Below are 27,941 nucleotides of genomic sequence, written 5' to 3'. Positions count from 1 at the left end.
CAAAATCAGTTTTGTGCTCCTCACTGCCTCCTGAATTACCTTGATTTACTGTGAGAGGTGAAATCAGTCTTTGCAGATTGTCACACCTAAATCAATTTGTTTAACACTCAATGCTCATTTTGATATTCACAGGTGAGCGTGTGGGAGGCTTCACTGTGGTGTGTAAGGATGTAGATGAGGCAAAGAGAGTGGAGTCTCAGCTGAAGATCCTCATCAGGCCCATTTATTCCAACCCACCAATGAATGGTGCCAGAATCGCCACTACTATTCTCAACACACCAGAACTGCGCTCCATATGGTGAGAGCTGACATGATTATACACACGTAACCCAAACATATTTTTATTCATGTAATATGCACCCAACTGTATCAGATCCATTTCTCGAGCTTACACATTTGCCTTCTCAATTCTGTCTCTCAGGCTGGAGGAGGTCCACGGTATGGCCAATCGCATCATCAAGATGAGAGAGCAGCTGGTGGCCGGTTTGAAAAAGGAGGGCTCCAGCCACAACTGGCAGCATGTCATTGACCAGATTGGGATGTTCTGTTTCACAGGCCTCAAACCCGATCAGGTACACACACACACACACACACACACACACACACACACACACACACACACACACACACACACACACACACACACACACACACACACACACACACACAGAACACAAATATATTTATATACACAAACATATTAGAGCATGGTCATTTTTGGAGACATTACATACACTTAATTTTCTGTAGACTTGCCCTTAACCATAACCACTGACCCAAAAATCTTCTTTTTCCCAATTGAGGACACACTGGTCCTAAGTCTGAAATGTGTCCCCAAAAGTAGCCTATGACAGACATATCTCACACACATGCTCTTCAGTGCCCCTCTAAAATAAAACCAGCTTTGTAATATCATCTCAGCAAAATCATATTAAGACTATAAAATAGCACTAAAAACATGTAACTAGCAAATAAGTATTTGATACAAAGATAAATGAAAACTAATTTTAAGTCTGAATTACTGCATTAAATATAAATGTGAATATTAAACCTTTATTGTGAGTGTTTGGAATAATTATAAGTTAGTATTTGACCTTTATTATTTAACATCTTTAAGGTTATGTGATCAATATTTTATCATATTTATTATCACACAGTGTTATTAATCTTTTACATAATGTTCATCATAAAGGTTGGGTTTTTGTAATTGGTATTGAGCCAAATAGAGAATCCGGCTATTAACTTTTTCTCTATCAACATCTCTCACAGAACGTTTATGCAAATAGAAAACTAATCATCAAACGTTTCACTAATTAAACTGAAGAAAAATGATTCTATTCATCTTTGTTATTTGACACACTGATTAAACAAACTTGTGTGTTAGTATCACAGTACTTTCTTCATTGTCATTAACCTTGATCTGTAGATGAGTGTTGAACCCATTCTGTGACACAATGAGGGAACAAAGCTCGTTGAATGTGAATGTTCCCGCAGCCTTGTTGAAGTAATATTGTCTGGATTTTAAGTTGGGCTTTTTTTTCCTGTAGGTTGAACGCCTGACAAAGGAGTTTTCTGTGTACATGACCAAGGATGGCAGAATTTCTATGGCAGGCGTGACCTCTGGGAACGTAGGATACCTGGCACAGGGAATCCACGCCGTCACCAAGTAGAGTGGATCCTGCTGGGAGAGCTACAAAATCAAAGCAGCATTGTCTAAGAGGAACCTTATGCATCACTTGGTCCCCGTCTGCTCCATTCCATCTCTAGAAAAAACAAAGCTTGATATGTAGTTAGACATTTTCTCGATTGGATTTCATCATGACTTTGTCCCAGTTGGAGCGATTGCTGCTGTTTATAACGGTTTAGATTCTTGTTACCTTAAAAAAAAAAAGTCACTGAACAGGCACCCCTACCAAAATGTTCCCTCCCTCTACTGACTGAGCTTTTGTCTCATCTTTGCTTATTTATTATCTGGAAAAAAACTCAGCTGCTGTTTATCTGCTGTGGACCGACTCATTATAAAACACAAAGGAACGAACAGGGTGATGTTAGACTGCGTTAGTTGAGATCTCTGTCACTATGTGAAAGCATGTAGAAAAATGTGAGTCCTTCTTTCCTTCTTAATTTGTTGTAGCACTTTATAAGTGGTGAGGCACTGTTTTGAGTTTCAAGATTAGGCTGGCACTCTTTTTATCATCAGGCTTTATTCTAATAACAGGCATTTGTCAATCAGGTAATCAGTTCACTATCAGTGGGCGTTCACCTGAACTAATCAATCATTCAGTAATTTAGTCTCAGTATTATCTGTTGGGAAGTTTCCTATCAATCTCCCTTGTATTCAGTAGTTTTCCATGAGGGGAGTTTGGGTTTTTGTTTTGTTTTTTGGCTTCAGTCCTGTTGGTCGCAGAGCAGCAGTTTCTCAGTCAGTCCTTTTAAAATCCCTTTTCAAACCAATAGAGTTAAACTCGATACAGAGAAACAATCAATATGTATGAATACATTTCAATTTAATATTCTACTATACGCCCAAATCAAATGCCCCATTATTTTAATTTCCGTAATGGTTGCTTTGTAGTCTATATTGGTACAAATGTCTCAGTGTTGGCTTAATAAAGACGAGTGGGGCACCTGATTGGGGCGCACAGAGGGCAGTTAACGAAAGCACACAATGCTAAAGGCAGGCGCTCTGACATCATTGTTCAGTGTATGAGTCTGTTCATTAAGACTGTGAGGCACTGATGGCTTTTGGAAATGTGCTCTAATCATGTTTCTGAAACTTGTGGCACTTCACCTCCATGTTCTGCATCCTGAATAAATAATGGATCATCAGTCATGTATGTTATTGAACAAACAATAAATCATTATAGATTAATGGTCTGTTCTTGTTTTTGTGTTCTGTTTTTCCTCATGTAATCCGTTAACTTCACCTTATTTATTCCACTTAATGGTTAGCTTTTTTCATCACAGAATTACTGCAATTAGAATATAGGTCAACATGAAGTGATTGTAATGTTTTTCTTACATTAAACTTACTGTATTATTTTTTTCATCATTAATAATTTTCTTGCTTGTGGTGATCAACGGCGATGTGTTGATGAGGATAAATATTCACAGATCTCATCCAAGTCCTTCAGAGAGCATCTGGACACACTATAGCCAAATTAGCCCACTAAGGGCCCCAACCAGTATTGTGCTGTGCGCCCTCAGATTTTGACACGGGCAGTAATAGTGGGTTAAATATGAGGCACTGATTTAGGGCACTTGTCATTTCAGTTTTTATTGTCCTTTATTGTCCATTATATTCAATTTTCCAAATGAATTTGGAATTAATCACATTATCACCACCTGATTAACATTGAATCTGGGGCTTTTGTAGGCCTTGAATGTCTGGGCCATTGTTAGTCAATAAATACTCTCTGTACAACATGTGTCCCATTGGGTTTGTGCTGGACGCAGAAAGGTTTCCCTCTATGTAATCATTCCTCCTGTTCATATTCATCTTGATACATGTGTCAGTACACGCTTTCTAAATGATGGGGACAAATTCCACAGTGTGTCCACACGGTCATTTTGTGCAAAATACATTTAAAGGTTAATGTGAAGCTTATGGGAGATTTCAGCATTCTAGAGTTAGCCAAGAATGTGACTAATAAGTGGATATCTGCCACATTTAGTCTTTATCAAATTCCCTCTTGTTTCCTCTGATAGTGTTTCCCTATTGAGCTGTGGTGGAAGTCAAGTAACAAAAAGAGGGACTTTAGCACTAAAGAGATAATAACATTGAAAGATATCTACTTGATTTGACTAATTTGGAGGGTTTATCTGAAGTTTTATATTAGCTTCAGTAAAGTTTTTAAATAATACATTTTACCACACTTACTTACATTACAAGTGCATTATGAAAGCATCTTCAAATAGTCAGTATGACCAGGGTTGTGGCTATTTGGACAACTGACTGTTGTTTTAAGACAGACTTGAAAAATTGTGAAATTACCCTTTACCTAATCATATAAAATGCTAAAACCTCACAGTTCACTGTGTATCCGTACCAGGGTTATTATAGTTGACGGAAACTAAAACTAGCAGTGAAAAACAATTTTGTTAAGTGAAATAAAAATAAAAATGATAGTTTAAAAAAGAAAGAAAACAAAATAAAAAAGTACATGAAAAATGCAAAATTAAGTGAAAAAAACTAAACAAAATAAATAAAATCAACTTAGTTTTCATTGTCACAGACAATACTTTTGATTTAGCTCCAGGTGATAATAACTGAGCTGTTCTGTGGGTTGAGCATCATTAATGGTTAAAGAATAACATAATAAAATGGCTTTGCACAGTATGGTACTTTTAATAAACATGACTTGGTAAACCATATTTGGTGTCATGCATTATTTCATCCTTTTCAGCTTCTACCAATCAAGGCTTTCCTCCTTATACCTGAAAAACTAAAACTAAGACTAAAACTAAATGAGAACTAAACTAAAACTAGTCAATTCCTTAAAATAAGAATAAAACTACTGAATCACGTGTTAAAGCTAACTAAAACTAAATTGAAATAAAGAAAACAAACAAACTGGTAAATTTAAAACTAATGAAAATTTCAAAACTCCCTACATTTTTAAACATGTACCCATAATACAAAGTACATCTTTGTTCAGGAGGAGGTGCACATCTTTGTTCAGGAGGAGGTGCAAACACAGAAAGTACTACAATACCCACAATGCCGGTCACGTGATGAGGTGTCACATGTCTCTGCTGCCTATCAGGCTGCCAAAACACAGTGAAGTCAGTCATTACTGCGGTGGAGACTAACCCTGAAGGTACTGTGATTGATTATCTGCATTTATCCTCCACACACGTCTGAACAGCTTGGTAGTTACAGAGAAGATAGATGAGGCAGAAATGTCTACATGTGGATCTTTAAAAAAAAGAGCTTGGTCGTGTTTTATGCTCAGCTCGGTAACGCTTAAATGTGTGCTAGCTAGCTATTGTCGGACGCTGATTGAATAACAAAAGGAGCTAACGTGCTGCTGACAGGTCTGAAAACAAACACGGTAATCTAATCACATTATAAAGTGGAGTATTTAACCTTTATTTCATGTAGGCAGCTGAAGGTGTGTCTGTGTGGACTATAGATTAAATGTAGGTCAGCTGGTCACATCAGCACCCCTTTTCCAGTAACATTAGATTCACTTCTTCCTCTTCTTCCACAGTTTCTGTTGACTTTTATCAGGAGCTGACAGAGAGTCATCGTTAAACTATCGCTGTGCTAAAATTGGTACATTTGGTGTAATGTGTCCCACTGGGAGCTTTTGTGATGTATTTTTTTAAAAAGCATGTCTTATTTCTAAGATGCTGTCAAACAAATCAGTATTTTACGATCTTTGCCAAGTCCCTGATGTGCAGTGGTGAGACTGTCTAGTTGAAGTAAAGAGACAGACCAGATGAGAGAGGGCTAGCTGGACCAGATCGTGTTCATACTTAGGTGAAGATATTCATCTCTGACACAGTGAAATTGTTTAAATATATTCCTGAACCTTGCACATAACTGTTAATTCAGCTTTACTGAACTTTACATGCTGTAGTCAGCATGCATGTGGTGTGCATGTACATCTTTATTGCAAATAGAAACAGTGCAGGAACTGGCTCATCAAAACTTTGCTCTAACAAACCACAGTGGTCAAAAACGACACAGATTCTTTAATATGCTCACAAAGGTAACTTCATGTTTATTAAGCTTTAATTGTTGCTTAGGAATTATGGTTGATTCACCAGTATACAAGATGTATTTGCTCTGTAAACATTTTTTAGAATCTGTGTTGCAGCAAAAAACCCTGTCCTTGATATTCTCTAATATTTCATTACAGATCAACAAATGGCTCCACAATTTCACTGAAATATTGACTGCCTCCGGTTTGTTGTGGAGGACACTGGACATCAAATTTTAAATGCACCATTATAATTTGTCCCTCCACTCACGTATTCTGACCTCAGCTTGGATTCAGTGAATTTTGAGACTTAAGTTTCTGGGGTGTGTAAAGCTTTACAAGCCAAGCTACAGCCTGTTGACTCATGGCGATTAATACTGACGTTGAGGACTGGGGCGGAGTAGGGAGTAATGATTCTGGAGAGCGGGCGTGGCTCTTACAGAGCCCCAGTGTGGATTCTGTCCAGCATCTTGATACAGACAGGAGGAGGAGTGGGGGCGTGTCTCCTATGGGAGCAGTCTTCATCGTGGTGAACGCAGCATTGGGAGCAGGTCTACTCAATTTCCCAGCAGCCTTCAATATGGCAGGAGGAGTAATAGCAGGAGTGATGCTTCAAATGGTAAGGAGATCCCAGTGAGGCATTTAAATAGGCTCCTTCTGCAGGAGGTGTGGTGAAGGCATGTTTGACCACCAGCTAATGTAAAGCAACTCCTGGATGTAAAGCCCCTGAAAACTTGTTTTAAACTTTCACTATAATATAACATAGTTATGACTAAATAAGCAATAATCAAAAGTTAAAACATTCTTACTTACATCAGGAGTTATACTGAGAAGCTCAGCTCATTGTCTTCCTCAGGACTGTTTGTCTGGTCTGATCACACTTGATAACCAATTCTGGCAACATTAGCAAAACAATATAATTGTTATTAGATTTTAATCTACATGTTGCTTAAGTGAGATCACCTTTTTCCAGCTAAACCCCACCAACTTAAAACCAAAAGCCCAGACAAATAAAACGTATAAAAATCTTCCATGTGAAATCACCAAAACTGTTTTTTGTTATAGTGTTCATGCTTTTAGTGAGAAGCTGATTTTGAAAATAGTTTAAAGTGTTTTAGGGCCTTTAAGTGAACCTGAATGGAAGAAATATGGTGTTTGATTTGATTATTGATTCCTGTTAGTCTAAATTAGAACATAAGACTCAATCTGGCTTCGGCATTCGTGCAGACGCAAAGTACTTACACAGCACTCTGCACTATGTTTGAATGGATCTATCTGTTGACCTGAGAACCACTAAACTGCTTATAGAAAATACAACAGAGAACTGTAATGTGATGCTTCCTGTTTCTTTGTGTTTCAGTTTATGCTGATCTTCATCATCACTGGACTCGTGATTCTGGGTTACTGCTCCCAGGTTGGTGTCACTTCAGTACTGTCACACTCAATTTCCATCATGTACTCTTTCACATGTCTCCGTTCACTTCTCATCATCAATATCTGCATTCTTCTTAATCAGACTACTTTTCCATTGCTTGGTTTTTTCACTAGATTAGTGGCAAAATAAATTGAGCAGCCTTATGTGAGTATATCTTAGTTCTGTAGTAGATCCTGATGAAATGCCAAGCGTTGCACTACAGCCCTAACTTTCACTTCCTGAATAGCTCAGACATATGCTTACACAGTGAAATGCAATGGAGAAAGGGTCCAACAAAGCTCGAGTCAGTTAATCACATTTCCATTTTTGGTTATTTGTTACTTAAAGATCAAATATTTACTGACACAGAAACTTAAGCAAGATATAACATAAAAATAAAACCAGTAATCATTCTCTTTCATGCAACTTCTGCTGTAGGATGAACTTTGTCTGGAAGCATGTGATTCAGTGAGAATTGCTGATGTGATGAATACGACTAAGTGTACTCATCATGTGCCCATATTGCAGCCTGAAACCATAACCTTTTAAAACCATGCTTTAAACTGTAGATGATTGTAGTCTGCAGTCAGTATTTACCTGTAGAGGAAAACCAGTATGAATGCAGCAGCTACATTTATGTAGATCAGGATGTACTTCTTCATCTTTACAGCTGTGACATTTTGTCCGCAGCCAATCAATACTCTCTTTGCATTCAAAGCTTTTATCTATCTCACATAAATTACATTCTGCTGTGCGCAATCTAAAATAGACAAATCTGCACTCATCAGCTGTTCCACCACATTTATCACTGATTGTATTCACTTTTTATTGTCTGTTTGGTTTCTTAAGGTCAGTAACGAGAGCACCTATCAGGAGGTTGTTAGAGCCACGTGTGGGAAAGTCACAGGAGTCGTATGTGAAGTAGCCATTGCTGTGTACACCTTTGGCACTTGCATCGCTTTCTTTATTGTCATCGGAGACCAGCTGGATCGCTGTGAGTATTACGCTGATTTAATGACTTACACACCAGCCATCCTGTTTCTGTCTTGTTCAACAGATTCCCAGGTACTTGAGGTGTTAAGTAGTTCATGCTGTTTTTCTTCAACTTCTAAATGTTCTAGATGTTGTTTCTCAGAGCTGAACTTTGAGTAACTGTTGCCACTCAATGATCTGTCACATACACTTATGTGAACTTTGTCATTTTCGGCCTACATTTAACTCTGATCTTTAAAAAGGAAGAGTTGATAACCTTTTTTTTGGGGGGGGGGGGGGGGGGGGGGGGGGGGGGCTGTGCCATCATTGACAAGGGCAAAGAGCATTCAAGATGACACCACTCAGCATTTAGCGTAGTAATTGCGTCCCTCATGTGACCCACTCGTACATTTCCCTGTACCAAGATGCTGACAGTGAAAAAATCCCACTCCTGACTGTCTCTGAGAAAAGATTGTGACATTCCACCTCCTTTTCAGTCTTTTTGAAATGAATGAAGAGGTTGTGACATCAATTATCTACTTTCCTAAATCTCTGCCATGTGTACAGCAGTTAATGCCCACTGATGCACTTACTGCTCTATCCTGCATACATTTCACCCCCTGCTTGTCCTTCTCAAAGGTTTCTGTAACTCCTGTTTTACTTTTTTTTTATCGTTATAGTGATAGCTGCAGTGGCTCATGAAACAGATGGCAAGGTCAGCGGCTACTGGTACACCGACCGCAAATTTACTATCGTGGTTACTGCAGTCCTTGTTATTCTTCCTCTCTCCATCCCCAAAGAGATCAGCTTTCAGAAATATGCCAGGTACAAACCTACCAACAGCTTATCATGACACATGATTAAAGTTCTTTTTTTAACTTGTACCTTTGCTTGATAATCACATCTGAGTTGCTTTCCCCTCCTCTTTATAGTGCACTGAGTGTGATGGGAACCTGGTATGTTACCATAGTGGTGATTATAAAGTACATCTGGCCTGATAAAGAAATTACTCCAGGCTATACTCCCACCAGGTGAGTCCTGCACATACTGTTTGAGACTATTAGTTTTTTTTAATAAAAGTTATTACAGAGTATTTTAGGTTGTTCGCCACTTATTCAATGAGAAACATCTGCATCCTCATCCTCATGCTTTGCCTGAGTTGCTAAATCATTGTGTTTGTTACAGTTCTACTTCCTGGACTGCAGTTTTCAATGCAATGCCAACCATATGTTTTGGTTTCCAGGTACCTCTTCATTTTGTATCATTTAAGACTATAAAACACAAAATACCTTTTTTATTGTCAACTTGAGTTTAATATTAAAGAAGATGTTATTTTCTCACCCATAGTGCCATGTCAGCTGCGTGCCAGTGTTCAACAGCATGAGCAAGAAGGAGATCAAACCGTGGGGAGTCGTCGTCACTTTTAGCATGATCATCTGTCTCTTCGTTTACATAGGCACAGGTATTGCCAGCATGTGCATCTGCTAATTAATATACTTTTACTGATTTATGAATAAATTGCTTATAAAAAGTTGTTTGGTTTTAGCAAACTTTGTCACAAATTGCAACACCGTCATCTGCTTTATTGGTTGCCTACTATTTAAATGTTAGTTCAAACCATGCTGATAGCAAAGGATACTTGTGGAGCATGTTGCAAGCCAGGTGGCTTGTGACCGGCAGTCAGTACTGACATGTTTGCTGTGGTCTGTGTTTGATCAGGTGTCTGTGGCTTCCTTACATTTGGCTCCAATGTCAGCCAGGATGTGCTGATGTCATACCCTCCTAATGATATTGCTGTGGCCATCGCAAGAGCTTTCATCGTCATCTGCGTGATCACCTCCTACCCTATTTTACATTTCTGTGGCAGGTAAGATACAGTCAAGATGATCACTCCTGGTCTCCCTGTTTGATATATTTAGATTTCTTTATGTCGCAGTGCTGTTATTGCAGCATTTTGTCCCTGCACCCTGCTGTAATCATGTTTCCTTTTCAGGGCAGTTATCGAGGGACTGTGGCTGCGTTTCCAGGGTGAGCAGGTGGAGGTGTGTGTACGCCGTGAGCAGAGGCGGAGGATCCTGCAGACACTGGTGTGGTTTGTTGTCACCCTCGTCCTCGCCCTCTTCATCCCAGATATTGGTCGGGTCATCTCACTGATTGGAGGATTGGCAGCCTGTTTTATCTTTGTCTTCCCAGGTGAGCTCCACCTCACTGTGTGCATGGTTTTAGATTTCTGTGCAACTTTCATGTCATACCATAACGTCTGTGTCTTTTTTTTTAAAATCAACAGGCTTATGTTTGATGCAAGTCAAACTATCAGAGACAGATAACCGATCTGCAAGGTGAGATGCTGCTTACACATAGTGTTTTCATGTTGTGTGGGTGCTTGGGTCCTTGCAAGCTTAAAAAACATGCATGTGATTGTAGCTTCCCCTTTGCCACTATATATTAAGGAGGGAAGAAACACAGAGGATGAATGTTCTTCTCTCGTAATAAATGATCATTTAAAGATACATTATCAAACTTTGACGGTTGGGGGCAGAAAAATGTCAGAACGAGCTACCCCAATATCACCACTTTTGAAGCTATGGCTTATGTATAGTCAATGGCTTGTCTATTCACATTCAGCTGACACAGAGCAACAGGAGTAATCAATTGGAGTTGTGTGTTTGGCCCCCTGATGAACTCAAGTCATTTACTCTCCTTTTAGCTCTTAAGGAGAGTTTACCAGCCACTTGGTGACTTTGTGTGTCTGATTTGTCTGTTTGCTGCTGGGCAGGTAGTGCACAGCCGCTTTATTAAACCTTGTCTGATAGAAACCAAAACAATGAGCTTAACTAGAGTTTCAATAATACGTCGGTTAACTGATAAAGGCTGTTTACAGGAGATTAATCTGCAAATATTTTGATATTCATCCATCATTTTAGTAATTTCTTAAGCAAAAATTACAATCATTCTCAACTTCCAGCTTCTCCAGTAAGAGGTTTGGTGTTTTGCTCTCTATTTTATTAATGTAAACTGAATACTGTTGTGTTTTGGATTGTTGGTCAGACAAAATGAGACATTTTCAAATGTTGAGGAAAACTGTGATTTGTCAGTATTTTCTTACATTTTATAGACAATGATTAATTGAGAACATATTTGGGAGATTAACTGATGGTTAACAAGAGAAAGAAGAAATATGTTAGTTGCAGACCCAAAAAAACACACAATTTTAAAAATGTTTTACACTACCCAGAAGGAGCAATAATTTCACATTAGAGACATTTGATTTAGTGTCAGTATTCTAAATTTTAATGGCAGATTTGTGTAAGCAAAAAAACCCTAATGAAGATTTTCCTTAATGTTGGTCCTTTCTTTTCCAGCTGGCATGGATTGGTGGTCTTCGGTGTTGTCATGGTTACAATCGGAGCTTTCATCTTTGGCCTCACCACTACCAACTCCATCTATCAAGACGTCGTCAGCTAAAAGGAACCTTTCTCTCGGAGCCTCGTCGTTGTGGACAGAGTTTAGTCCTGTGCTGCTATTCTGAACTACTTAATAAGATGGAGAAGTATCTCATGACACTCATTTAAATAGTCGAGACCTCTACAGCATGTCACATCTCCGCTCTGTACCGAGTTAAAACTTCTCAGTCAAGGAGCAGCCGAAGACACCCCAGAATGTCAAGTGACTCCAGACACTTTACCTTTTAATTTCTGTGAAGTTTAAATTGCATGTTTCTATGTTTTTTTATGTTTTTGTTTTAACTTGCAGTGAAAGCGGTTTTTGACAGCGCAGCCACTCCGCAGGGGGCTTCTTAGCTGACCCTTTATGGGTGACACATTCCTGTCCTGTTTACATGTACTAAGGGACTTTGTATAGAAAGGTCTTACAATCAAATTGATTTTAATAATGAAATTGTACCAATTTGTGTATTTTAACTTGCATGTCAAAGTAAATGTTTCTTATAATTGAAAACGACATACGGTGGTTCCCAGGTCTAATCCAGTTACACACTTAATGTTCGCCCTACTAATCATTTGTCCATAAATGAAAATGTTTACCTTGAGTGATGCACACACTAGGACACAGCGTCAGTGATGAATGATGTGTTAACTGCAGGGCTTGATTTGTTAATAATCACTCAGTACCTCTAGATACGTGTAAAATCAGTATTACAGGTCTTCAACTGTGACATGAGGCATACTGACATTGCATTTTAAAGAACAGATTTAGAAGCGCTTTTGATTTATTTAAAAGTTTTTAAAAAAATGTATATTTGTGGTTTTGAGAACTATAATAGTGATTTAAAAAAAAATAATAATTAGCTTTGAGGTTAATTAATGCTTGTTAAGACAAGTTTGCAAAAGTACAAAACTACATTAATGTAAGCCTGCAGGACTTTAGAGAGAGGACTAGTGCCTCTATGCCAAAAAGTAACTGCCAATCTGGCTGAAACCTGCAATATTGTACCTCCCCAAACAACTGCACAGACCTGCAGGGTATCCAACAGCACTGCCTTGTACAGAATATGAAAATCCAAATGATTTCTCACAGTGGGTTGGAAAATGATAATGTCTGTGTGAATGTATGCAACTGACTGACATTCAGATTGAACAAATAGTTTGTATTGGTTGGCAGGGAGAAATCAACCAAACTCCTAAGTAGGACTTTGATTCACCTGAATCTGTAAAAACTGCAGACTTCATGATTCAAGCTCAAAAATAAGAATATTTGTTCTTTTTTGGCTTAAACCAAAGTGTGAATTTTCTTTAGTTTTTTTTTTAATGCAACATAATCCAAAACTTTAAACACTAAAGGTGATCATAGCATATCAAGGTGGATTGCAAATTTAAAACTAATTGCATTTTATTAAATTACCTTTCCAACTGAGCTACAATTGCAGTTTAAAATGTTTGATGACATGGTAATCAAAATTAACCTCAGTGGCCTCCATGCCTGGTTTTTATCATTTTACTGCTTCACTCATAATCTTGACTTTGTTTAGCAAGTTATGATTCATAATTCAAGCATTTATAACCTTTTTTTGTTACTGTTTATCCAGGTTTTATGAGTGAAACAGCAATATTTGGTGTTTCATTTGTGAATGTAAGGGACAAAAGGTCAAAGGGAATGTGGTTTATTCGCCACACTATTAGTCTTTATATATTTTCTTATTTGCCAACTAATTTGGATGAAGGGGGAAACAATCAGTGAAACAGAAACACTGTCTGCAGCACTGTCATGTGACTGATCATGACACTTCACAGCTGCTGCCGTCAATTTCATTAGTATGTTGCAGGTCTTTTGGGCAATCATTGCTGGCATACAGTTTTAATGGTTTGGAGTTTAAACATTTATGTCAAATGTTTTGCTTATGATTTTTTTCCCCTTCAGCATTTTGAACAACAGTTCATCTGGATCACATGAATGAATGTCAGCTGCATTTATGATCTGTCACTCATTTACTGTGTTTTTTTTGCCAAACATTTTAACCCAATCAAATGATATATCCATGTTGTTTTCTGCTGAATGGTGACTTGCAAACATTCATGGGAAGAAAAGTGTTCAACAAACTACCTGTGATATTCCAATAAATCAACTATGATCAAGATGTGAATAAATGACAATCTGTGTGTTACTGACAGTTCAATGAAATCTTTAATAAAAAGACAAAAGCAAGTAAAATTGCATCTTTGATCAAGCGTTAAGTTCAGTCGAACCACCTCTTTTCACTAAAAAGTTGATTGAAAACACTCCAAGATTCAGCTTCACATCAGTGCCACAGAAAGTTATTTGATCATGTACAGTGCAGCTGAAGTATGTGGACAAGGACACTGTTGATTTGCGTTTGTATTCTTGACATTAAGGAATTAAATAGTGAGGTCAAAATGCCGACCTTTTAAGGATGGTTTTCACTTCCATATTGTGTGGTTAGTGTAAAACCTTTCATATAAAGTTGACTTGACAGTGGAGATTTTATAAGCGCAAACAGGGGCCTGTTCTTCAGTAACTGATTAGCAACCATATTTAAATGAGTATTTTATTTATATGCTTAATTATGTGATCTTTTGTAACTGGGAGACCACCTTATTTTGTTTGGTCAATATGGATATTAACACAATCAAAAGTTGGCAAAACCCCCCAGTGTACTGCATGTACCGTAGACAACAAAGAATAAGTACCCTAACAGTCCTTTTCCCTTCAAATTCATCTTCCCTGAGAAAAATGTATTATCCAAATCAAGTGATAAGTGCAGGTATAACACAGCAACACAGAAAGCAGTCTCCATTGTGGCTCAGTAGGATCCATTTGTTATGAAAGACTGGAACATGTGGAAAGCTGGACCAGGAGCCCACTGTGGAACCATGTGTCCCGCACCCTGAAATAGAAAGGGGATTTCAAGATATAGTGGCACCATATTAACAAAAAACTGGACCGCCACACTTTTAAGCCAAATACCAAACATAATGGTGCTTTCTTACCTTGACTGTCAGAAAAGTGATGTTTCCAAACTGTTGGTAGAAACCAGCAATCTGATCCTCGTGAATCCAGGACTGGTACTTGGTGGATGGCTAAGAGTAACATTTCAGTACAATTAAGAGTTGTAGATACGGTTTAAAAACAAAACAAAAAACCCCTTGTATATTCTATAATCTTGCCTAAAAATTTAAGTCGCTACCTTCAGGCCAAGGTCCTCCACAAACCACTGATCTCCCAGGAAGTTGCAGGCCATGTCTGTGTCTCCGTTGTAGACAAGCGCTCGGACGCCCAGAGAGAGCAGCTTCAGATACACGTCCTTCACTGTTTGGTAGAGGATTTTGTATTGCCCTCCAACTTCATCACTATAGCCAGGAAAAGTTATGAGTTATTAAGGCCATCAACATCTCACTGGGACAAACACCACACTTAGTTTTGCCATGATCGAATAATCATTTTTGTAATCTATAGTTTCTACTAAATGATGAATCTGACAATTATTGATTGACCAATAAAATGTTGAAAAATGACCAAATCACCATTCCCCACAGTCCAAGCTGATGTTCTCAATCATTCAGTGACCAAACAGTCCACAACCCAAATATACATTTGTTTATCATGGACTAAAGTAGTAATATTCTCATTTGAGAAGGTGGAACAACATTTGGAAGTTTTCGGGGGGGGGGGGTCACTGTACTGTATTCTGTCAGTCACAGGTAAATTACCATCTTTGTAATAGTTCATATGCAGTATGTTATTAAAATTGTTTTGCAGTCTTTGTCTGCCTATTGTAATATACCTGCAGATGTCCCACACTGGCAGCGTGTCTGGAATGTGTAACGCTTTCCTCACGTCACCTCTGTTCAGCCAGTTTGTCTGAGCCGTACTGTTGATGCAGGGAGGGACTTCACCCAGAGACACGGAGGAAGGCACTCGACCTAACAACTTCATTCAAAGATTTATCATCAAAACTGAGTCCAATGAGAGGAATTTGAAGCACAGGCCAGCAACACTCACCTGGTGGGTCTGTGGGCGTTTCATGTAGTTCCTAAACAGGTGACTCATTGTCCTCTCGTAGCTTCTGAGGGATCTACTGCGACCCTCGCAATCCAAGTAAAGTGCATACTCATTAAGGCCGCTCTCATACACAATACTGAAGGCCACACCCACCTGGAGAGAGACAAAAGTGACTGATTAGAATCTCTCTCTCCCTCTCTGGTAGGTGTACTGTAAAATAAAGAAAACACTTACCTGTGTCTTGCAGGTCTCTGAACTGGAGTCGTAGAAATTACAGGTTCCCTTCTCACAGCAGTTTTTGTTCAGATCACGCCATAAGCTGCACAGAAAGCATAGAATCAACTACTGCATGTAAGTCATTTATTTAACTCTTTAGTTGATTGTCATTACCCCCACCACCATATCTGTGCACTGATGCAAAACAGTCATTTTATTTTCTTTCTAGCATTCAGACAAAAGAACTCTGAAGTCACCATTAAAATATTCTGGTCTGTTAGGAGAACTAAACTAGCTTCTTTACAGACCACAGTCTGTCTTTCATTTTACAAACATAAGTCAATTACAGTCATGTTTAATATGATGTGTGATTTGAAAATTACTGATTTGTTGTGTGAATCATTGTTAAATGAACCACGGGAACACGCTAGCATCCGATGACATAGCTTTATGAACATATTTCCTCACTGTAAAGCAGTCAAACTTACTCTTCTCCAAAGAGGCCGTGATAGTAACCAAAGTAGATCAAACTTTGGTCATTGAGAGCAAAACTGCTGAGACCGTTTCCCACTGAAAAGCCCTAAAAGCAAGTATAATGCAGGATAAACGTTACATAGTTAAAGTGTCTGCTTTCTGCAAAAGTTTAAACATCACCTCCACCATGCTACAGGTGCTGATGGTGAGCAGCTGATGAGTGTATCATCTTACCTTGAAGTTGATTTTTGCACTTCCTGTAGCCACACGCAGGCTGAGGGTTGGTACGTAAATTCCCCCATAACTTTCCCCAAAGATGAAGAATTCATTCTGAGTGAAGTTTGGGAACTTCGCAAAGAAACTCTGCAGGGCTTTGTAATTATCCTCCGATACCTAAGAGGAAATGGAAAGGCTGTTTGTAAGCTGTTCTTAGCTTTGCAACAGGCCAGTCCGTCAGTAAACTCACCTGGTCGTCATCTGTGGCATAGTTTTTATCATCGGAGTAGGAATAACCAACTCCTGCAGGAGATTCTAGATACATCACATTGGCAATCTTATTCCAGCTGAAGTTGTTCTCATACAGCGTGGCCCCATTATCATTTACCTGAAAAGGTAAGTCAATGTCATTCAAGTTCAGTGCCCAAGTATAATTATTCATACAGTGATCATGCTCACATGAAAGGGTCCATTTTCTGACAGGAATCCATCCAGTGAGCTGCAGCCTGGTCCTCCATTCAGCCAGAGCACCAGTGGGTCTTTGACTGGGTCCCGCTGAGAGGTCACAAACCTGCAGGGGAGCAGCACATGGGATTTATTTTCACTTCATTTATAACATTGGAAAGTCACCTTTACACCTACTGCACAGCAAAACAAATTAAAATGGTACAACTCAGCTTTATTTAAAATAACTTTACATAAGCTTTACAAAACGTACAGAGTATGGCAAATTTAAATTTAAACATTTCCTGCCACAGTTACATGCATGCTTAAGGACAGGTTCATAATTTCAGGTGCCCATATGAACATTCAAATGTTTCTTGCTTTAATCATTCCTCCTGTTCATACTGACCATTAGAAGATCCCTTCATAATGCACTTACAATGTAAGTGATGGGAGACAAAGACACAACAAGCATCCTTCTGGCAAAAATATATTTCAAAAGTTTATCTGAAGCTTCAGTTGCCCGAATGAGTCAAACCAAGTAGATACCTTTCAACGTGTCAATCTCTTTAGTGGCAAAGTCCCTCTTTTTGTTACTATACCTCAGCAGCTCGTCAACAGGGAAACACTAATTTGATGCTAAAAAGTCTAAATGTGGCAGATACCCACTTGATGTGACTAACTCAGACTACTGAAGCCTCATAAACTTTAAGGCATTTTTTGGACAAATTGACTGTAGACACTGGTTTTGTCCCCTCATCACTTACTCTGAAAGCACATTTGAAGTGGATCTTTCAATAGTCAGTATGAACAAGAGGAGTGACTACAGCGAGGAAACCCTCTTTCAGTGCTCGTGTGGACACCTGTTAAGACAGAGTTTAAAAACTTTCAAACATTTTAATTGGAGGTCAAACTCAGGAAACCTGGAGGATGATCGACCCTTCCCTACACTGAGTTGGTTAAAGTTTCTTACCAATAATGTAGGAACTTGCCCAGCCGTGCCTGCAGGTACCCCGACCACTGACGGTAGTTGGGTTTGAACGTCATACCTGGCAGGTGTGTAACCTCATCAGGATCATACTGAGCCCGCGAGCCGAGCGGAAACACGGTCAGCAAACACAGCAGCAGCAGACCGCCGGTAAACATCACGAAACCTCTCTGACAGCGACAAAAAGAAAAACCACAAACTACAAAACACCATGCAGTCAAAAAAGCATAGAAGAGGAAGAGAAAGACGAGGCTCGTTTGTTGCAGTAACTTCCTTTAAAAAGACCAACCAGGATGTCATATGACTGCTGCTATGTGTCACGTGACCCGCGGCGCCTGAAAGTCCTAAACCATGAAGCAGGTGTGGCCAGTTAGAAACAGGTTTACTGAGTTATAATCAATGTTAAGTATGACCTGGGAACACTGAACTATATTTATTATTAAACACGTGTTAAACAAATGGAAGGACGACATACTCATACTGTCAACAGTAAAAAAAAAAAAAAAAAAAACCTAAACAAAAAAAACCCAAAAATAATCTTTAAAGCTATCCCATGACAAAATTAACAAAAGTCAAAGCAATAACAGTGACAATATATTTTGTATACATACAGGCATATCCTAAGACCTATGTTAGTTAATAAAAAAGCAAATTAAGAGCCTGTGTTTCTACATTTACATACCAAACACAATTTCCCATTATAATAATAAGGCTACGTTTGCCATCTGATAGGTGGGAGATATGTGTTAACATTATTCATGTAGAGAAAGTAAGTTGTCAAAATTCAGTGACTAAAATCTGTAAGACGACTGTATGTACAAAGAACTGTTTCAGGTTTTACTTGAACTTCTCTCTGTAAAACTTTTTGGAACAAACCACACTGTCTTTATGATTTTTCCAGAAGATTGGAGGTTTATAAGCTATAGCAATTCATTTGTTAGTTCTTAGCCTACAGGGAGTTAAAGTGATATTTTCTGCATCCACCTGTACCTTGGAATAGGCATTTTCAAAGAAGACATATTGACTTAATATAGAGGTAAAATATAGATGGTACTAATGACATTAACTAAGTATCCATGTAATTCAGGACAATGTGACAGTGAGCCATTGGTGGAAAGTAACTATATGGTATTTTTACTATTTTTATTTCTTGAGTATTTCCATCTGAATGATGCTACTTTATACTTCCACGCCACTATAATTCAGAGGGAAATATTGTACTTTCTACTTTCAGATGAAGATTTGATACAATGGATAATGTTTGCTACATTATCTTTTAAAATAACAACACATTGTTAAAGATGAAACCAGTTTCCAGCTGTCTCTGTAATGTCTCACAAAAAGCAATGTGCAGTCTGGGTCACATTTCAGATGTCTATGAGTTGTTATCGACTCCACCAAATAGTGATTTTTTCCCCCTCTAAACTTCTCAATAAATGTTCAAATGATCCAATATTTCACCAAAACTCAAAGATCAGAGAAAAAGTCCCAAAAATGAAAACAGATTTATGTATCATCTTTTTTTTTTTTGTTCTTTCCTCTCCCATTAATCATCTCATGACCCCTCAGATTTATCTGGTGACCTTTGAGGGGGCCCGACCCATAGGTTTGGAACCACTGGACTAAAACTAAACTGTATATAAACTAGCTCAAACTAGCACCACCTCCAGAAGCTACAACAGTAACATGCTGCTCTAACACTGATGCTTCAGTATTAATAATCTAATGATGTCATATATAATAATATATCAATCAGAGGGACCAAACCACTACTTCTACTGCAATACTATGATGGCGGTAGGAGTCAATATAGCCCCAAATTAGGTTGAAGTAGCTATATGTTCACACTTTTTCAAGTCTTGTCTTGAAACAACAGTCGTGTGTCCATATGAACATTGAAAAATGTTTTTCCTGCGTTAATAATTCCTCCTGCTCATACTGGTTGGAAGTAAGTTATATTTTCAGGAAGCTTTTTATTTTAAATTGTGCACCATTTTAGCGAGAAGACGTTATTCATTTAAAGTTTTAGAAAGAATTAAGAATTTAATGACATCTAGTGGAACGGATGTGGCTTAATTAGTATGAAAATAAGAATCACTCACCAGCCAAAAAACAAAGGTAATCTACTGAGTGGCTGGTAATATTTGAACATTCACTAGCCATTTGGCCAGTGGACAAAAAAGTTTATTTTGCATCCTGCTACATTAGTGAGTGTGTGTCCCAAGGATGTATAAAGAGAACTGGATACAGTGTTGGGGGCGGGGCCCTGTTAATTCCTATGAAAGTTGCTCAGTGGCACATAAAGCCAAACAAGTTCGACTTCCAGGTGTAAAATGACCCGAATCTTCTGGATTATTGGGCCCATAGAGCAGGCACACGAGTGACTTCTATCAGCTGTACTACTACTTCTGGTTTAGTCCTCCATCTATCTTGAATGAAGATAAAACAACTGTGCAGCTCTTTTAAATTGATCAGACTGAATGGATAAAATTCTGATAGTGATACAAGTCATTTTGCAGAGGTTGTGAATTACAGACGTCTCTTTGTAGCATCATGTGACATTGTAATTACACAGTTTGGCCATTCTGTCAAATTGGCTTCAAATTCCGGTGCTGATCCTGGGGGTTTGGTTGGTCCCCTCCATGGAGGTCACCATATTTCAACGCCATGTTTCTACAGTAGCCCAGAGCAGACAAACCAATCTCAGGCTCTAGAGAGGGTCTTTTGTTATTTTGAGAATTTGGCGACCATAATTTCTCCAACAGGCTTGGAAGGGGAGGGGTACTCCCTTGGTTTCAACCTTAACACTGGATGCCACTGAATAATACCCACTAGTCCTTTCAATATAAAGTCAAAGATCATAAAACCAAGATTAATGAATAGAATCTGAGAAAAATGTTTATTGTTTGGATTGTAATTCTTTGATAGGTAAAAATATTAGAGAAGTAGATCTTCACCACACACTCCAGTCCGTTTGAACCTTTATTTTGAAGGCAGGCAGATACGACTACCGGAAACAAAACGCACCCAGCTTCATAACAAGGGGGAGTGGGTTAGCCGCAAAGTTGCCACAATGCTGTAAACTTTGACTTTAGATTTTAATTACACATTACATTTCACATTAAGCTGGCCACCAACACTTGTGCAGTAAATTCAGTTCAGGGCTTTTAGCTTTATCTTCAGTGAGTTCACTATCCTAAAGCTTCTCACTGCCGCTGGTCAACACAACGAGAGAGGTAACGTTTCAACTAGCAGCCGCTCACCAACTAAATTAACTTTTTCACGCTCGCTGCTGAAGCTCCTGCAGGCAGCATGTTTGTGTGCATGTATTAGCTCTGGTTTGAACAATGAAAACGTTCAACAACAAAGAAAGCAACGTGTAAAGCTGGCATTGTACCCGAGTGAAAAGCTACACAGAGCGTTATTGTTTCCGGTGTTGTGGTGTATTTGGTGACCCTTCGGATTTTGTGACCTGCAATGTTGTAAAAAAGTACTGAGATCATTTACTTAAATAAAGTATCCTATCGATACCATAATTTGATAAAAAAAATACTAAGTCACAAGTAAATATTCTGCATTTAAAATCCTACTTAAGTAGAAGTGTAGAAGTATTACCAGCTTAATTACTCAAAGTACTAAAGCAAAAGTAGCTACTAATATTGCAGAAAATCAGCATGTGAGTGATATATTAAATACATAATAATACAATATAATTAACAAAGTACATTATTAATACATCCGTCACTCACGGTTTTATACTAAATTTGTGTTTATTACTTTTAAATGCTCTGTTCTTTCCTCTTTGGATTGCATATGTGAATGAAACGTGCTTTATAAATAAACTTACTTATAGTAAATGTAGCTGGTAATACTTCTGAACTTGCGCAGGATTTTAAATGCAGGATTTTTACTTGTGATTGTGCATTTTTACATTGTGGTATTGATGCTCTTACTCAATTAAATGATCTGAGTACTTTTTCCAACCCTACAAGTCACAAGTAAAATGAAAAATACCAAGTTGTATTTTCTTTTACTATGTATTAAGATTCACATAAATCTACAGACGGTGGCTTGGGAAGGAAGCATTGATGACTGGACTCTGCTGATTCAAGCCGCTGAGTGCAGTCAGACTCCTGGCTTCATTTGTTTTTTCCCCCTCTCTCGGCCAGCAGCATGGATCCTGAAGGAAACCCAAACGGTTCAGATGGAGAGATTGCCATTCCAGACCCGAACCCTAAATACCAGAGATGTTTGAGGAGCCTCAATGTGCTCACCACGAAGTTTGTCAGGTTGTTACAAGAAGCTGAAGGCGGAGTATTGGACCTTAAAGATGTAAGTGAGCTGAGCCCAGTCTATCATAACCGCACACTCATGCCAACACTGGAAATATTTGGACATATTTGGAAAATTAATAAAATATACACAGATAAAATGCCTTCAAATTAAAAAAAAAAAAAAAAAAAAATTAATTATTTGACAGGAATGATATGTGTAGGCATTGTTACATTTAAATAAAATGCAACTGATGCAATGTATAAAGGACTTCTAGTCATAGCTAATTTGCAGTCATTGTCCTTTGTTAGGCTTTTGAGGGATAAAACCCATAATACAACACTCCAATAAAGGCATAGAGAGTAACAATAAAACAGACATATACAAACAATCACTACAAACAGTAAAGAGACAACTTAGACTTAAAACAATTTAGAACAATGACTGAAAACGATGATTAAGAACAATAAAGGGGAAAGAAAGTATATCATATAAACCCATGTATCTCAGATGACATTATGAATTTTCATCTGGAGCTGAACTGCACAGGTTACACAGTAAAAGTAAGACAGATAGGATGATGCTGAAGATGTGGGTTTTTTAATGTTCTTTCAGGCTGTCAAACTCCTGGCTGTTGGGCAGAAAAGGCGAATCTACGACATCACAAATGTGCTAGAGGGCATTGGTCTGATTATGAAAATTTCCAAGAGTATTGTAAAGTGGATGTAAGTTTAAACCTTGTCTTATGTTTTTAAGAGTGTAATGTGAAATATGTTTTACAATATAATACTCACTTTTGTTTGTTTGTTTTTATAAATTAGTGGTGCATTGCCGGTAGAAAACGTACTGGAGTTATCCAACAGACAGATACACTTAAAGTCTGAGCTGGAGGACTTGGAGCAGAAGGAATGTATGTTGGACCAGCAGAAATTCTGGGTCGAACAGAGCATCAGGAACACAACAGAAGATTGCAGCACATATCCTTTGTATACCTGTTTACACTTGGAACACACTGTTTACCAACATATATCATTTATTCTATTATATATATATGTACACCGATCAGGCATAACATTATGACCACCCTCCTGATATTGTGTTGGTCCCCCTTTTGCTGCCAAAACAGCCCTGACCTTTCGAGGCATGGACTCCACTAAACCCCTGAAGGTGTGCTGTGGTATCTGGCACCAAGCTGTTAGCAGCATATCCTTTAAGTCCTGTAATTTGCGAGGTGGGGCCTCCATGGATCGGACTTGTTTGTCCAGCACATCCCACAGATGCTTGATTGGATTGAGATCTGGGGAATTTGGAGGCCAAGTCAACACCTCAAACTCGTTGTTGTGCTCCTCATACCATTCCTGAACCATTTTTGCTTTGTGGCACGGCGCATTATCCTGATGAAAGAGGCCACAGCCATCAGGGAATATCGTTTCCATGAAAGGGTGTACATTGTCTGCAATAATGCTTAGGTAGGTGGTATGTGTCAAAGTTACATGCACATGGATGGCAGGACCCACGGTTTCCCAGCAGAACATTGCCCGAAGCATCACACTGCCTCTGCCGGCTTGCCTTCTTCCCATAGTGCATCCTGGTGCCATGTGTTCCCCAGGGAAGCGACGCACATGCACCCAGCCATCCACGTGATGTAAAAGAAAACATGATTCATCAGACCAGGCCACCTTCTTCCATTGCTCCGTGCTCAGTTCTGATGCTCACGTGCCCATCGTTGGCGCTTTCGGCGGTGGACAGGGTTCAGCATGGGCACCCTGACTGGTCTGCGGCTATGCAGCCCCATACGCAACAAACTGCGATGCACTTTGTATTCTGACACCTTTCTGTCAGAACCAGCATTAACTTCTTCAACAATTTGAGCAACAGTAGCTCGTCTGTTGGATCGGACGACACGGGCCAGCCTTCGCTCCCCACATGCATCAATGAGCCTTGGCCGCCCATGACCCTGTCGCCGGTTCACCACTGTTCCTTCCTTGGACCACTTTTGATAGATACTGACCACTGCAGACCGGGAACACCCCACAAGAGCTGCAGTTTTGGAGATGCTCTGACCCAGTCGTCTAACCATCACAATTTGGCCCTTGTTAAACTCTCTCAAATCATTACGCTTGCCCATTTTTCCTGCTTCTAACACATCAACTTTGAGGACAACATGTTCACTTGCTGCCTAATATATCCCACCCACTAACAGGTGCCATGATGATGCGATAATCGGTGTCACTTCACCTGTCAGTGGTCATAATGTTGTGCCTGATTTATGTATACTTCTGATTATATAATGAACAGTGCAGAAATTCAGGTATTTGTTGATATTTGTTGTTGCTCACTATATAGTGAACATAATGAACATCTGTCATGCTGTCTTGCTGCACAATGCCAGAATCTGCAAGTTCTGACACACTAGATTTTTGATTGCACCTTAACTCGGATCAACTCTCACCTATGTGAATCATGAGGATATCTGCAACTGCTTCAGCGGTAATGTATAATCACCCTCTAACTCTGCCTTTCAACAGTTACTCTTCTTGTATATGTTTTATAGCAGAGGGGCAGTGACAGGAAGCTAGTGTATCTGCTTTTCATTGTGGAGACATTTTTATTCCATAGAGGAAACCCCTCAGGTTGTGAGAGTGAAATGCACATCCTGGTCCTGCTTATTGACAAATATCAAGGCAAAAATATTACACTTTCATCTGTGCTGCTGTTGATGTAAAGCGTTTGACTAATAAAAAATCAGATGCAGCTCAGAATCAGCGGATGTTTTGACCATTTATTCATCATTAATTTTAAAGCTAGTCGTGGATTAATATCGTCACACCAGAATAACATGCAACACAACAGCTGAAAATGTTGCATTTTGTTCAATATAGAGGCAGAATAACCATTAACATTTATTTTATTTTAAAGTACATAAAGACCAACATAAAAGATTTTCTTTTCACTCTCTTCAGGCCACACTCTTTTGGTAGTACGTGCACCTTCTGGCACACAGCTCGATGTTCCCATACCCAAAGCTGTAAGTCCTTCATCACTAGAACCCATTTCTCCCTTTTTTGCTTCCTTTTATTCAGATGTGACAATTTAGTGTATGTATGTGTCTTCTTTCAGGTCCAGAACAGCCCGGCAAAGTATCAGATTCACCTGAAAAGCATCAATGGACCCATAGATGTCATACTTCTTAACAAACACTCAATCACCTCTTCCCCTGTGGTGCTGCCAGTTCCACCGCCTGAAGAAATTTTACGGAACGCCAAGTTAGCTATGTCTACTAGAGATGAGACAGAGCGCAACACTGCACCTTGTCAGGCTGCAGCTTACTCCAAACGCAACATTAAATCTAGACAGACGACCTTGGAGGACGCACAGGCTCTTCAGTCATCATCCTTGATGAACGCAGCGCCTAACAAAACTGATGCATCTGCATGTGAGTTACTATCTGTCTTGATATGTCACTTCAATAGCAACTTGACATCCACTTTTAGCTTAACATGAACCCTTCACATATTGAAAAAAAAACATCCAAATACATATCTCAGATCAGAGTAAGAGTGATGATCCTTGTACTTCAGAAATGTGGGTTACAAGACAACGTCACACACAAGTTTTTTTGTGTTTGTTTTCTTGACAGAATTGGCAATTTTTTCTCTGGAAAAAGGAAAAGAAATGCAGTTGCAGAAACCAGAATCTGTAAATAGCATGATAAAAATGACTTCACTAAATAAATTACGGTTAAGTTTTTATTTGTAACACTAATCAGGTCAATACTTGATCAAGATCACTGCTTTTTAGAACAGCGAGTCCTCCTTATCTAAACTGAGTTGATAACATAGACGTCAAGTATTTATCAGTGGCATCACAATGGCTGCTGGATCTGCAGTTTCTCTGATCATTTCTTTAATGCATGTTCACCGAATAATGTCATCACATCTCATGCATGTTTCTGTCAGAACTGAGTGTTTTTATAATGATTTTTTAAATGTCTTGTTTCCAGTGCAAGGTTTATCAAAAGAAATGGAAGACTTACTAGACCCTAACAAAAGTTTGTGCCCTTGTTGTATCATTCTTTCTGTCTCTTAATTATTCATAACATTCTTAAATAATTTGACTGTGTATGAATATATGATGAAGAATGTCTTCCCTGATTTCTGTAGAAATTATGGATGCTGATCTAATCACAGAGCTCATAGCCTCTGAAGGTAAGTTCACCTAATTTACTGACTTAGTTTATATTGGCATTTGTTGTATGTTTGTCTTAATTAATGTGTTTACCTCTCCTCCTCAGTTTTTTCTCCACTCCTCCGCCTGTCTCCTCCCCCTACTGAACAAGAGTATGCCTATAATCTGGATGACAGTGAAGGCCTGTGTGACCTCTTTGACATCCCTCTGCTGAATGTTTGACCATGGACTCCTGTGTTAAGACTTAAAATGTAAATATCCTTATACAACAACATGTACATAGCATTCTATTTTTAATTGTTATTGGTTTATTTGACAGAGCAAATAATAAACAAGTGATTTCTAATATTGTGTCCATCTTATTCATATAACCAAAAGCAAATTCTAGACATTACTAACAGCCTGTAGAGTTGAATCGAGGCCTCTCTGACAGTGTCAACAACAATACAGTTTCACAGTATTTATCACGGGACTGATGTAATGGGTGGGGCTACAATGTGCATGTTGAGTTTTAAGTTTTCTTCAGCTTTGTAGAGCTGTTTAGAATTAATTTAAAAACCACACATCACACAACCTAACACAGTGGTGCCACTTAGACTACTGCATAAAAATACTATACTGACTGAGCTCCTTCTGTTTTTAAAAGATTTTGTCCAGTAAATACAAAAAACTGGCATTCATGAAAACTGTAGTGTGTACTCTAGACAGGGCATGTGTGGAGGGCATGCATGTTAGGAAGTGCCTTGGAGCAAGTTTCTGAACAGTATGCAGTGCAATTCCTTCTTTAACCTCCTTCAGAAGAAGCACTTGTATGCCAGAAAGCATAGCACTATGTGTGTGTTTTAGATAGTACAAGTGTGAAGGCATTAGGTGTCTGGGGTAAGTTTATGTGAAATTAAGTTTATTTTGATTGATTACAATCGCATCTACTGTCTTGTCATTATATTATTATATTATCTTGGTTTTTAGCTCTCATCAAAACAAGCTGTTTATAGAAGGATTGCAGTTCAGAAACTAAACTACAAATCAAGGGATCAGTTTTTCTACATATGCAGTGTGTGACAGTAAATCAGTGATGCTCAGTGCAAAAGGTAGATGTATGTTAAGATGCCATGTTGAGTATTTTTATAAAATGGTTGCTCAAAACTGGTTTTAAATTAGTTTAAATATATACTTTTGTTTTAGTTTAGACTTTATGATTGTCAGCTGTAAAACACATGTTTACTTAAAAACTAATTTATTTACAGCTTAGGGAAACCATTCTCAAACTTTTCTCCTTCAAGTACCCCTAAACTGACACAAATTAGACTAAAGATCCCATTTGATAAGATTTTTGTTTTAAGTTGTTTTATTTCAGAAAGTGTATGAAACCAATGACCAAAATAGTCATACATTCTGTCATTGTGTTATTTATAGATGGATTTGTAGTGAAAATAAATAATTCCCCTTTAAACTGGGGACCCTTCTGGTCCCCAAACGCACCTTTCAAACTCACTGGTTTAGGTAGACAGTTTGATTTTTACCGTTGGGACGTTTGGAAAACTAGAACGTAAATGATATGTTTTCTTTAAGC

The 27,941-nt window shown here is 38.5% G+C and overlaps 4 protein-coding genes across 5 annotated transcripts in view; 3 read left to right on the top strand and 1 right to left on the bottom strand.

Moving 5' to 3' along the window:
* The window catches only part of got2b (glutamic-oxaloacetic transaminase 2b, mitochondrial), a 67,315-nt gene extending 64,443 nt beyond the window's left edge, over positions 1 to 2,872 (top strand). For both annotated transcript variants that reach the window (XM_062422188.1, XM_062422181.1), the window contains 3 exons: positions 133 to 298; positions 422 to 572; positions 1,548 to 2,872. In XM_062422188.1, the coding sequence (XP_062278172.1) occupies positions 133 to 298; positions 422 to 572; positions 1,548 to 1,670 (440 nt within the window). In that variant the 3' untranslated portion in view covers positions 1,671 to 2,872. The remainder of the gene's footprint in view (positions 1 to 132; positions 299 to 421; positions 573 to 1,547) is intronic.
* A 2,999-nt stretch (positions 2,873 to 5,871) lies between these two features.
* slc38a7 (solute carrier family 38 member 7) lies at positions 5,872 to 13,659 on the top strand. The gene is made up of 11 exons (XM_062422169.1): positions 5,872 to 6,327; positions 7,069 to 7,122; positions 7,972 to 8,116; positions 8,775 to 8,919; positions 9,027 to 9,125; positions 9,280 to 9,337; positions 9,442 to 9,556; positions 9,814 to 9,961; positions 10,088 to 10,287; positions 10,382 to 10,433; positions 11,457 to 13,659. Exons 1-11 carry the CDS (start codon positions 6,073 to 6,075, stop codon positions 11,557 to 11,559), a joined length of 1,374 nt encoding a protein of 457 aa, XP_062278153.1. The 5' UTR covers positions 5,872 to 6,072; the 3' UTR covers positions 11,560 to 13,659.
* A 56-nt stretch (positions 13,660 to 13,715) lies between these two features.
* Positions 13,716 to 18,185, bottom strand: si:ch211-122f10.4 (cathepsin A-like). The gene is made up of 11 exons (XM_062422157.1): positions 17,894 to 18,185; positions 16,936 to 17,047; positions 16,727 to 16,864; positions 16,495 to 16,653; positions 16,275 to 16,366; positions 15,805 to 15,889; positions 15,571 to 15,723; positions 15,353 to 15,498; positions 14,756 to 14,918; positions 14,559 to 14,648; positions 13,716 to 14,455 (listed from the first exon to the last, which is right to left on the bottom strand). Exons 1-11 carry the CDS (start codon positions 18,064 to 18,066, stop codon positions 14,372 to 14,374), a joined length of 1,395 nt encoding a protein of 464 aa, XP_062278141.1. The 5' UTR covers positions 18,067 to 18,185; the 3' UTR covers positions 13,716 to 14,371.
* A 2,761-nt stretch (positions 18,186 to 20,946) lies between these two features.
* On the top strand, positions 20,947 to 26,590 carry LOC133990196 (transcription factor E2F4-like). The gene is made up of 10 exons (XM_062428448.1): positions 20,947 to 21,144; positions 22,081 to 22,240; positions 22,796 to 22,905; positions 23,002 to 23,157; positions 24,627 to 24,670; positions 25,144 to 25,208; positions 25,301 to 25,616; positions 26,184 to 26,231; positions 26,344 to 26,388; positions 26,475 to 26,590. The coding sequence occupies exons 2-10, from the start codon at positions 22,082 to 22,084 to the stop codon at positions 26,588 to 26,590; spliced, it is 1,059 nt and encodes a 352-aa protein (XP_062284432.1). The 5' UTR covers positions 20,947 to 21,144; position 22,081.
* The last annotated feature ends 1,351 nt before the right edge of the window (positions 26,591 to 27,941 follow it).

Source organism: Scomber scombrus, chromosome 1 (genome assembly GCF_963691925.1).
Source record: "Scomber scombrus chromosome 1, fScoSco1.1, whole genome shotgun sequence".
NCBI classification, from domain to species: Eukaryota; Metazoa; Chordata; class Actinopteri; order Scombriformes; family Scombridae; genus Scomber; species Scomber scombrus.
Note: the sequence above shows the minus strand (reverse complement) of the source record. Positions and strands in the feature narration are given on the sequence as shown.